Source organism: Pantherophis guttatus, chromosome 3 (assembly GCF_059756535.1).
Source record: "Pantherophis guttatus breed Tessera chromosome 3, ASM5975653v1, whole genome shotgun sequence".
Lineage (NCBI taxonomy): Eukaryota > Metazoa > Chordata > Lepidosauria > Squamata > Colubridae > Pantherophis > Pantherophis guttatus.
In genome coordinates, this window is record NC_142065.1 from 178,956,062 (window position 1) to 178,968,855 (window position 12,794).

The following is a 12,794-nucleotide window of genomic DNA, read 5'->3' on the forward strand; positions in this document are numbered from 1 at the left end:
TTGTCTCAGTTGGAATCTTGTTTTTCTTTGGTTAAAGCAAAAACAGCACTCCACATAATAGCTATAACAATAGTACTTAGACTTATTTATTGGCCCATAGTGTTTTACAGCACTCTCGGATGGTTTACAGTGGAATCATATTTCTCCCAACAATCTGGGTCCTCATTTTACCAACCTCAGAAGATGAAAAGAGAGTCAACCTTGAGCCCCCACAGGATTGAACTTCAGGCTGTGGGCAGAGTTTGCCTGCAATACTACATTATAACCACTGCACCACCAGGACTCTAATAATCTCTCCCCCCCCCCCCCAAAGTCCTACTTCTATGAATTAACAGCTGACATTATCCATAGTAACTTTTTAAAAAACTAACAGATTACTGGATTGATGTTACTTGTTCTCCTAGTCTGATATTCTTGTTTCTCTGTTTTAAACAGTATCAGAGCCTGGAACAGAAATATCAATGGAGAGTATTGATGAATTGGAGAATGTATCCCAAGCAACTGAGCTGGTAAGAAGAACACTTTATAGGTACTGTCTTGAATATTACATAATACATTCTAGTTTGTTTCAGTTCAACTAGATGTAAGAGTAAATAGAAAAATTGGAAGACCTCAATTAATATTTAATAATATTTAAATAATTAATATTTTATTCTAAAGCTCATAGTACAAGCCCATTATGGATTAAATTCAAACTTTTAACTAATCAGTATACATACTGATTACGGAACCAGTCCGTTCCCACAGAGAGGGTCTCCTCAGGGTGCCATCAGCCAAGTTATGTCGTCTGGCGACACCCAGGGGGAGGGCCTTCTCTGTGGGAGCCCCAGCCCTGTGGAATGAACTGCCCCCGGAAATATGTAAGATCTCCGACCTCCGGGTGTTTCGCTGCGCACTGAAGACCCTGTTGTTCCGCCAGGCAGGGCTATCAACATAATAATTTTAAATTGGGGTATTTTAAATTTTTGGGGTTTTAAATTGGCCAAATCTATTTAATTATTTTAATTTTTAATTATTGTTGTGTCCTGTGTTTTTAAATTGGCTGTACACCGCCCTGAGTCCTTCGGGAGAAGGGCAGTATAGAAATATTATTATTATTATTATTATTATTATTATTATTATTGTTATTGTTATTGTTATTGTTATTGTTATTGTTATTGTTATTGTTATTATTATAAAAAAACAAATATTTTACCTGTGCAGCTATCTGGATTCCAAAAGGGAAAAAGTAATTCAGTGCTCACAAGAATATGCACATTATATCTGCCAGCATTTTCTTAAATGAAATATTTTTCTGGGATTGTATGTAAATAATTTAAGGAGCTGCCACCAGTTTGGATATGTGAACTCTGAACTATTTTTTCTTTGAATCCAAATATTTGTGTGTATGTATATATGCATATATATACACATACACATAGACATAGACATGTATACAAAATACAAAAAAACAGCTATATTACCTGGAAAGTGTCAGACACCAACTTACCAGAAATTATAGTGACATTCATTTCTCAAATGCATTAACTATGCTTTTTAACAATGGAGATAAGCTTAAACAGAGTGACTTGTTTGTGAGCTGAATCAGTGCAATCACATTTTAATTTTGGATAATGTTTTGCAATGTGATGCAAAATTTCATATAAGTTTACGGTTTGAACAGGATAGGAACAAAATGAAAAATCAGACACTTGGAAAATAGGCCAAATTCACATTATTGTTAGTAAGGCACATTAATATCTTCATTTCTGTCTTTTCATATTTTATTTTTATTCAATAAACCTTATAATTTTTAACATTATATATGGGATACAGTCTAATACAGGTAAAACAAACCCAATTGAAGAATAAAGAACTGCTGTTCATTAAATCTAGGAGTGATAATATTTACCTTTAAAACTAAATTTAAATGGTGTCTTAAATTTTAGCCTACAGCTTTTCCTTCCTTCCTTCCTTCCTTCCTTCCTTCCTTCCTTCCTGCCTGCCTGCCTGCCTGCCTGCCTGCCTGCCTGCCAAGTTAAAGATGGGCTGTGAATCAAAAGAAACATTTTTTTTCTTTTTAAATAATGTATAACATTTAAATAATGTATAATATATAACAGTTTTATATTTTGACAATGAAAAAATCATATCTGGAGATAAAGGATATAGCTTCAACCAAGTAAGGATTCCAGCTGTGAAATTATCTTTTAAACTCTGGAGATCAGAATTGATAAGGTCATTCTGGTTTCTCCAATATTATAGTGCAGTCAAAAAGACAACATACACTGTGTTTTCTGGCAACTGCAAAATTATTTATGTAACTACAACTAGTCTGCTTTTCCCTCTTCTTCCTAAAGTTTCATTTTTTTAATAAGAAAATAAAAGTTATGTTGGTCTCTTTGGAAGTTGTGATGTCACTGTGGCCTTGGGAAGAGCAGGACAATGGGATAAAACCATTTGGTCTAATGGTGAAGACACCAGGCTAGAAAGTGAGAGAATATGAGTTCAAGTCCTGCCTTAGCCATGAAAGCCAACTGGGTGATTTTTGGCCACTCAGTTTCTCTCAGCCCAGTCCACCTCACAAGGTTGTTATTGTGAAGAAAATTGGAAGAGGAAAATGGGTTGGACATGTCCGCTGCCTTGAGTTATTTGTAAAAATAATAAAGATGGGATACAAATAAATAAATAAAATTAAGTGTGGTAAAAATTTCATGATATACAGCATATAAAGGTAAGAATAGAAGCATACAGAATCCATAAACTGAAGCACCCCAATTCCTTGTCTTAATGCTCCCCAAGTCTGCCAAATCAAAAGAAAAATTGCCCAAAAATATTTGGTCCTGCTCTGTTTGGTAATGTCTTTTCATTGGAAAGCCTTCTGGGTCATATCAGCACTACTGAAGGTGAAGAGTCTTTCCAATTGATCTAATCTGCCAACATTTTTTTCTGTCTTGTCCCTATAATGTTGCTGTCATCTTGTCCCCAGTCCATGAGTGACAACATTTAAATCAGATCCATTAATCTTTGCATTAATTAATTGGAATTCTACTTTATTGCTATAGGGCTGTGATGGCGAACCTATGGCACGGGTGCCACAGGTAGCACATGGAGCCATATCAATGGGCACACGAGCGTTGCCATAGCTCAGCTCCAGCGTGCATGCATGCGCAGGCCAGCTGATATTTGGGCCTTCCGATCCCACCAGAAGTTGGGAAATGGGCTGTTTCCGACCTCCCGAAGGCCTCCGGGGGGTGGAGAAGGCCGTTTTCACTCTCCCCAGGCTCCTAGAAAGCCTCTGGGGTCAGTGAAAAATGGGCCTACCAGGCCCACCGTGCCATCACGTGCTAAAAGCAGGGGGGCGCATGCATAGGGGCGGGGCGCAATGAGTTATGGGTGTGGGCACACATGTGGGTGACCTCTCCATGCTCCCTCGGCTTTTGTACACGACGGCAAAAAGGTTAGGGTATAATAACAGAGTCTTGAAAGCCTGCTTATGTTTTCTTTTTCCTCAGTCTTACACACCAATGAACTACTTCAGATTATTAAATTACCTGGCTCCTTTATATGTCACTTTCTTGTATTTGATTAGCTTGAGAAGAACCATCTCAATATGTTACTGATATTAACAATGTGCTGACAGGTTGCTTTTGACATGCAGGATAGAACTTATAATTTCAGTTAGATATCATTTGTTGTAAAACAAATTCTAATTTTAGATTTAAGGATTACAAATAATTGCAACACTAAACAAAGCTCTGGGGAGGATCCTTATTTTTAGATAACCATGACCTGGATGACTGAGAATCTCCATAGACTTCTTTGCAAGAAGCAACAGGATCTGGACTGTTTCAATAAAAGTGACAAGTCTATTGTTTCAACCAGAGGATTAATGAAGTTCTCCAGATAGAAAATTCCTTTTCATGAGTAGGAAACTGAATGGGCAAAAATTCTAAAATATTCAATCAAGCTTAGAAGTAATATAGAAGGGCCCAGTTTCTTACATTCTGAACAATTATTTGACTTTCAAATTAAGCAGTAATGATTTAATTTGGTTTCCCAAGACAGGGAGCAAAACTAAGAGCATCTTATATGTTGATCTTGTACAGCTGTTGTAGCTTATCCTGTTTCCATATTCATATTGGCTCATTCTATCTGAGTATAACATTTTGTCCCCAATCATGTACTTTCTCTCTATATATATATCATTCTCACTTTGGCACCTTTCAAGTGTGTTGGGAATACATTTTCTAGAAATCTATAAAATGTATTTCTAGCTTAATTAGAAGCTACCAGAGATGCTATTAGAACAGGCATTTCATCTGCCATAACTGCCCTTAAAATAAATTAAAATGTATTAATTAAAGGTTGGGCTTCTTGATTGAATTGAAGTGTATTAAACAATTTGCTTTTAGCCTACCATTTCTATTTAAAGTTCAATTTTTTACACGTTCAAGTACAATTTTGTGTTCCTATGATCCTCCATATTTTAACCTCAAAATTATTGCTTTTGTTTCTTTTAATAAATTTATTTGTTGCAGAAAAAGAGCTCAATAAGTAAGCTAATCATCACCCATGGAAAATTTTTAGATTTCATCAATAGCTTCCAGTCCAGCAGCCTCACAGAATTCTTGTTCTAGGGAAAAAAAGAAGAGCGTGCAGTAGGCACTGTCCAGACTATTTGAAAGGAGGATAATATACATCTAAAATGAGAGAGAGAGAGAGAGAGAGAAAGAGAGAGAATGAGAGAGAGAGAGAGAGAGAGAGAGAGAGGGGGGGGGGGAGAAGGAGAGAATATTAGATATTAGTGATAGTTGATTTTGTCCTTCTATAGGTTGTTATTAAGAATATTTCTATAAGCCCTTTTCCAATTGTCCAAAATATAAGGAACTACCAGAAAGAATTTGCTTGTAGTAACCTGAGTAAAAAAAAAAAAAAGTGTTATGTAAGTGAAGAAAATATTGAAGAATCTGGAAAAGGCTTTTTAAACATTGACATATGGCTGACTTTAGTTGCTGGCAAATACATCTTAAATCTATTAGAGTAACAGCTTTCTACTGTTGTAATAGCTGGGGTCTTGCCTTAGTTCAAAGTCAGCTAGGAGAGTGGTCAAAAGCCATTTCCAAAAGTAACATTGACAAGGACATTTTGGTCATTTCCTTTGCTGGAAAAATTGAAAACGCCCATTAAGAAATATTTTTCATATATTTTAAACAGTCACAATAAATGTCACAATAACATCAAAGAGAATATTAGCATTATTTGGAACCAGTGTCTCTCTTCCTCTATCACCAGAAAGAGAACGAGAAAGAGAAAGGTGTGGGAAAGTGGAATACAATAGCCTTTTCAATAACATTTGCATATTCTAGCTTTTCCTTTGGATTTTCTCTAATTATCTTAAAAGGTATAGCCTTTGGTTGATTTCCATTTATTTTAATTGTATCAAAAAGACTTGAGCATTGCCGGTTGCCTTTTATCTTTCATTGCTTTTCATGAACTTTGGCAATTTCAAGTAACAAAGCAAGAATTAGAAAATTGAAAAATAACTTTCTTTTCCCCAGCAAAAAATAGACTTATTTTGTCTTAAATTTTATCACTTCTGCCAAAGCCTTTCATCAGTTATAGCATTACATACTAGTACACCTTAAATCTTAGCTAAGAACTTGCATTTGTGATAAGGCTGTGTTTTCATGTCAATATAAATGTTTTCAGGCATCAACCTACCGAGCTTTTAAATACATGCAATTAAATATATGAGATTTTCTATTGCAGTCTTTCATCAGCTGTCTCCCAGCCAAGTATTTCATTTGTCTGGCCACTTCCCAAGAAATGTAAATAGTTGACATATTGATATGTTTATCTTTGGCCAAAATGGACATCTGTTATGTGAAAGGGACTTAACTGACCTCCATAAATAAAATTTGATTTGTTTTTATTATATTACTGATTTTTGATATTAACAGCAGCATCTAATGAAAGTCTCCTTTGGGCCACTAGATATCACTGTGGAGTCAAATTTTAAATGACTTGTTATCTATTAGTTTTCTTTGCTTTTCTCTTTCTATATGCTGCAGATTCAGCTTTGGGGAAAACAGTTATAGTAACAAAGAATGAAAGTTAAATGTAGGTCTTAGGTATGCAATTAATGTTTCTGTATTGATACTAGAAAAGGACTGTTAAATCTGCAGTTGTGTATAGTTAGGTTTAAAAGTTACAAAATAGTTCTTGTAAATTTTCAGGCGTCTATATTTCTTTGTATAGCAAGTCTCTAGAAAATGATGTTAGTAGTTTTGATGATATTGCAGATCAAGGGAGATAGCAATTGAACTGTGCATTGGTATAATACGAACACACAGACACACACACACATACATAGGCACATACACACACACAAAAAATATGTATATCAGAGCAAGTATGGTTATAAATCTAGTTGCCTCAGTCCTGGGATAGTGTGCAAATTCTATCTCCAATATCATAACAGGGAGAAATAGAACCAATTTATGTAGCAGGACCAATGTTGCTGAACATACAATCTTTAACAAGGAAGGAAGGAAGGAAGGAAGGAAGGAAGGAAGGAAGGAAGGAAGGAAGGAAGGAAGGATGGATATTCATAAATCTTGTTGATTTGAACATGTAGGTTCAATCTAAGAATAGCAATTTCTCCTCATACATAATGTTAATTGTATAGCTATAAAAAATACCTATTTTTCATAAATTTGGCAAGTCTCTCTCTCTCTCTCATTCTCTTGCTCACATTCATGCATATTTTAAAGCAATATATGTTTAAAGATTTCATCCATTAATGGATGTGGAGTTCATTTATTCCATACGATAATTTGGTAAGTTGGGGATAGAAGGTTAGATGTGGAAACAAACTCTATGCATTGGATCATTTTTGTAAGAAAATCTTGCAAAGTCAGTTTCTTCCTGAGTAAGAAAATATGTCAGAATCTTTTAACAGGTTTTACAGAATTGATTGGTGTGATACTTAAATGCAGGCAGTGTTTCTTTTCTGTACTAATGTAGAACTTCAAGGTTTAGATATCAGTAGATTATATAGTTATGGCTAACATTCCTTATCCTACATTTTAAAAATATAATAGCTGTGGTTTAGGAAAATATGATTACATGTCTTTTATCAGTAAATGTTTAAATGAAAAACAGAATATCTTTTAACAATTTTGTTTCATATCTGTCAAGATATTTGTGAAGCTCAGACTGATAAATATTTATTTAGGAGCATTTCCAAGACAAACTTATATAGCTTTCTCCCATGGTCTTGCATAGTAACATAGTATTTAATTTGAATGTTTTGGTATTTATCATCAAATGTTGTTTAGAAATTTGGAAGAGTAGTTATATTTTAAAGTATAGATAATTAATATTTAAAAAACTCTTTGTTTTCATGAATTACATGCTTATAATTTTGTTGTCTGCAAAAAAAAAAAAAAACCCACCAAATTTACTTGAAGTTTCTTATTTTAAAGATAACTTCTAAAGTCAGTAGATGATTTCTAGTAAACTGTACTTTTAGATATCACATTTGTGATCTTATTACATTACACTATATTAATTTGATTCTTTTTATTAGTTTTATTGTTTTAAATGTGGTTTTATATTCTGTAAGCTGCTTTGAGTTGCCATGGGCGAATAGGTGGAAATAAAAATTCAATAAATAAATAAATAAAAATAAAATAAAATATATAAGTCTAACTATTACTGCTATTGCTATTGTCATGAGTTGTTGCAATTATATAGTGGTATTGGAAATGCTCTTTGTCTCTAAAGGAGTAGATTATATTCATATTGAGAATATATACGTCAATATGATATTGACCTAAACTGAATGTCTTTCAGTAAAATAAATGGGTTCACACAAACTAAATCATATCTGGATTTGACCTTAACACATTGACCTTAACTTGTGGAAATGTTAAAGATGGTTACCTGATACTACTGATACTAGCTTAATTATGTGGTTAAAAGAATCGGCCATTTGAGTTGATATATGTTAGATCAGCGGTTCTCAACCTGGGGGTCGCGATCCCTTTGGGGGGTCGAACGGCCATTTCACAGGGGTCACCAAAGCCCTCTCTCGCCCCCCCACGCCTTCACTCACCCTCACCCTCTGCCTCTGTTGGATCGCCCAGTCGCCGTTCGCTTACCCCGCCCACTCCCAATCTATTGCTGCCTCCAGAGTCCCAGCTGATGGCTAAAGGGGAAAAAAAACTGTTTAAATTCTTGCCGCCAGGCTTCAAAGGGCCGCCCTACAACAGATCAGTGTTAAAAGAAAACAAATGAGAAGATGGTGCCTGCAAAAATAGAAAAAACAGCCTCTTTCAGCTTCAGCAGAGGTTAATTAGCATAAATTGATTAGCTTGCCCCCCCCACTCTCAGCTGATTTGCTCTCAGCTGTTTTGTGCAGGCTCCTTTGCAAGCTCTTGTTTTCCAAGCTGCAAAAGAGTGCTGGAGCAATTTTTTTCCCCCTAGCTAAAATGAAACTGAAAGGGTCTTTGCTGCAGCGTGACAAAATGAGGCAGGGACAGAGATTTCTTTTTCTTTTTGCTCACTAAAAAAGGTAGGTGCAAACAATGGGAAATTGAGAGAGGAGAGTTCAAGATTTTAAAACACAAAAGAAAAAAAGCTCTATTTAACTAGGAAATTGTAATAATTGAGATACTATTAATTGTATATTGTGTTGAAAGCAGAAATGGTTAAATTGTGGTTTGGAGGAATATATGGGGGAAATTATTTGGTTTATTATTATTGGTAAATATAATTAATGGATTTGTAAGAAATTGGATTGCATGGAAATAATTGGAATATTCATGTTCATATTGATTAATATACAAAAAAGATAGTTATATAACTAATTGATTTATATTAAAATGTTGAATTTGTATTAAACAACTGTATTACATAATTAACCAATGTGAGGATGGATATAAAAATAGATGACAATGCGAAGGGGTATAATATAGAATAGAAGGGAAAAATTGAATTTGATTAAGATTAGAGATAAGAATGAAGGGTAATATTGGTTTTTTTAAAAATTAGGTGAGGAATAAATATGGTAAAAAGGAAATATAGAAATTGTAAATTTAATTGAAATGACTAAATACTGTGTTGGAAGAAATATCCTTCTGGGTTCTGCTCCAAGTGGGGAAAAAGACACTGGAAACATGGAGACTGCTTGGAAAGATGGTTTAATGGTGGACAGGATCACATGGCTTGATGGGGCCCATTGTGTTAGTTTCTGTTGCTATTGTGTTGCAAATGTCCTTTGACAAAGGATTGACTTTCTGCCTCTGACCCATTAACAAAGGGTGGGGGGCAGGAAGGTGCGAGCTGCTTTGTCTGTAAAATATGCTTCTCCATTTCTCATCCAGGGAAATATAATATTCTGCCTTTTTAATATTTCCCAAAATATTTCATTCTTCTAGGAAAGAGGTGGGTGCTAACCTCCTACAACTGTTTAAATTTGTGAACGGGCCAAATACTCTGTTCAAAGAAAATACGTTGTATGTTTGTATGTGTGTTTCTAATTATTGCTATTTATTCCTATTTGTTCTCTTTTATTCTTTAAAGTTTAACAATTCATTCTTTATCTTAATATCTTAATATTTGTTTGGGGTTGACTTTCTTCCCTTTCATCTTTTTTATTGTACAGCAATCTTTCTCCTCAAACCTACCACCTCTGTCTTTTCTTTCTTTCTTACTTTCTCTTCCCCCCTCTTCTTCTTCTCCCTACTTTCTCTTTCTTTTTCCTTCTCCTCCTCTCTTCCTCCCTGTCTTACCTTCACTCCTACTCTAATTTCCATTCCCTTCCTTCATCCCTCTCTATTGCTGTATCCTTTTATGCATATGGACTACTCAGAGGGCTGAAAAAGTTATTTTTGACTGGTCCTCGCACTTTTGACCAGTCCTCGAACTTACAACTGTCCTCACAATTTACATTTTTGCCCTATCTTGTCACCATGGTGAAGAGAAGCGAGTGAAATGAGTGACATGGTTGTTAAGAATGCTGCACAGGCATAAATGTGAGGATGGTCATAAGTGTGAGGACCAGAAAAGTGCGAGGACCTGTCAGAAATGACTTTTTTCAGCCCTCTGAGTAGTCCCTATACACATAGCCATGGCCACCCGGTCACATGACCAGCTAGCCATGCCCACCCAGTCACATGACCTCCAAGCCACACCCACAAAATAAGCCACGCCCACAGAACCGGTAGTAAAAAAAATTAGAACCCACCCCTGGTTGGGGGTCACCACAACATGAGGAACTGTATTAAAGGGTCGCGGCATTAGGAAGGTTGAGAACCACTGTGTTAGATGAATCCACAGTTCACAAAATTGTCATTGTGTTCTTCCTTGTTTTTAATTATTCTAGAATCAGCCAGCCTGGACTCTAGACATTATGGATTCAAGAAGTAGAGACTCTTCAAGTCAGAAAGTATTAGAAGGTTCACTGGCTGCAAAAGAACTACAAACTATGGAAAAACACCTTTCTGGTAAATGTTATGCGCAAGACTTTAAGGCTTTTCATTTAGAAACCATGTCATACATGTTTTGGGTGAATATTATAACAAAAGATTACCTGAAGGACTGTGCTACTCTGTTGTTTTAAACACAGGCAGTGACAGAAGGTTGTATCAATCAAAGGAGATAACTGCCTCACACAATAATATGCCAGTGAAGTCTTATTATTGCTGTTAGGCAATACTGTATACATTTTCTCAAATAACTTTAGAAAATCCAGTTTTTGAAGGAGAGAATTTTTCCTCAACTCATTTGATTTTTGTCCAGGGTATGAAAAATAATTTATAAGTTCTTAATTTTGCTATATTTACGAGACTGAAATTGTCATGAGAAAAGATGACAGATGTAGTAAGAACATAAAGGAATGGAGCACTAATTGTCATGGAAGTAGGACATTCTCCTATTTTAAGCTTCACAGAATGTTTTTTTATTAAGCTCTTGTTGTTCCCATTTGTAGAAAACAAATTATTCCAATTGCTTATCCTTTGTTTTCCTAATTTAAAAGGCATAAAAATGAAACTACTGGATGAATGCTTCTTGAAAAAAAGAGAAAAACTAGGAAACACACTAATAGTTAATATCTAATACTAACATCTATAACCAAAAATCATTATACCTGATTTTTACCAGGTACTTAAGGCTGATTATTATCATCATCAGACCGTAAACTTTTTAGCATCATTATTGGAGGCAGAAGGCAGATATAAATTCTGCTAGCAAATTTATATATTTGATTATTATGAGGGTACCTTCTTTGAAGCTGTTATTAGTTAAAATAAACAGAAAAACCTGTTAATCTGATTCTCTTCTTACGGTATCTTCAATACATTTGCATCAATTTAGGAAAAACATTCTCTGATTAAAATCTATATATTTTATTAGGCTCTTCTTGGGAGGCAGACAATAAAAATTATTTTTAAAACATGAGAAGTTTTAAGGTACTTCCATTAATTATTGAATTTCTCACCTTGCCTATTTGACTTCTTATTTCTAGTTATTCTTTCTACAGCCCATAGAGACGTTCAGGCTCTGATATTTAAATATAACCTTGGCATTCACATTGAACATTGGAAAACATGAGAAACAGCATTTTTTGTTATTTCCAATATTCGAAGAATGCAAAAATGTGTTTGGTTTTCAGCAAATAATGAAACACATAAGTTTCCTTTTCAAGTATCCAGCAATTAGTTGGGTTCTCTTGTTATCCACACAGCCTGTTTATAGTTAAAAAGGTTGCTATATAATATTCTCTTATATGTACAGTACTTCCTCCCATTCAGTGTCATTGACATGAGCTTTTTAAAAACAATGAATGGGCCAAATACATGCTTTGATAAATTATTTACTGGCACTGTTCTTTTGGAAATACTTCCTTTTTCATTTGTGAAAGTTGATGTTCAAAATCACAATACATTCAGTGCTAAATAAATGCAAACAGTTTTGTACTAAAATTGTTAAATTAACTGTGGAGAAATGATTTAAATACTTTACTTATCAGCAGAACCAATCAGTTTTTGCAAATAACTGAAGCTGAGCCAAAATTATAATGGTTATTGAAATGAACTGAAACATAAATACTGCATTTTTCCAACATACCATCTCTCCTTCACTGCAGATAAGTCATGAACCAAGCCATTTGCAAAAACACAGGTTAATTTAATTGAAAGAGGATACATTGCACATTTGGTTTAACTTATAACATCCATGTTATTATCTCTTAAACCAAAATTTTAATAGGTATTTTATAAATTTCAAGCAATGTATGTTTAAAAGGGGTTTGCACATATATTTTAAAACTTAATTCAAGGGAAATTATTAAAACTGTTAACATAAAAAGAACTCATTTGAAAATAACTTGAATGAAGTCTTCAGATTATATCATTTCAAGATTAAAGACATACTATAATACGAATTCCATCTTCTTATTGAAAAAGGGCATTCTAATGGCGTCTTCCTATATAAGAGAATATAATGAGATCATATATATATTCATCACAATGGAATCATTCAAGAATGATTCAGACTAATTGTTTTGGACTTCACATGAGCACAGAATCTTTCTGTTCAACAAAGCAGTTCTATTTTTCATGTTTCAATATGGAAGAAAAAAGGCACAACTGCTTTAAGAATCACTTTACCCTTGAGATGCTAAACACTTCTAAATCATTTTGAAATCATTATCGCCCTAATGTACAGTAATTTTGTTAACGAGACCTTATTATTATTTATATAACCAAACATTGACTTGATCAGAGACCCTTTGGGATCTTATT

The 12,794-nt window shown here is 34.4% G+C and overlaps 1 protein-coding gene across 2 annotated transcripts in view; it reads left to right on the forward strand.

Annotated features, from left to right (window-relative positions):
• Positions 1 to 12,794, forward strand: part of C3H8orf34 (chromosome 3 C8orf34 homolog) — an 81,880-nt gene that overhangs the window by 54,094 nt on the left and 14,992 nt on the right. For both annotated transcript variants that reach the window (XM_034429933.3, XM_034429934.3), the window contains exons 10-11: positions 436 to 509; positions 10,373 to 10,493. In XM_034429933.3, the coding sequence (XP_034285824.1) occupies positions 436 to 509; positions 10,373 to 10,493 (195 nt within the window). The remainder of the gene's footprint in view (positions 1 to 435; positions 510 to 10,372; positions 10,494 to 12,794) is intronic.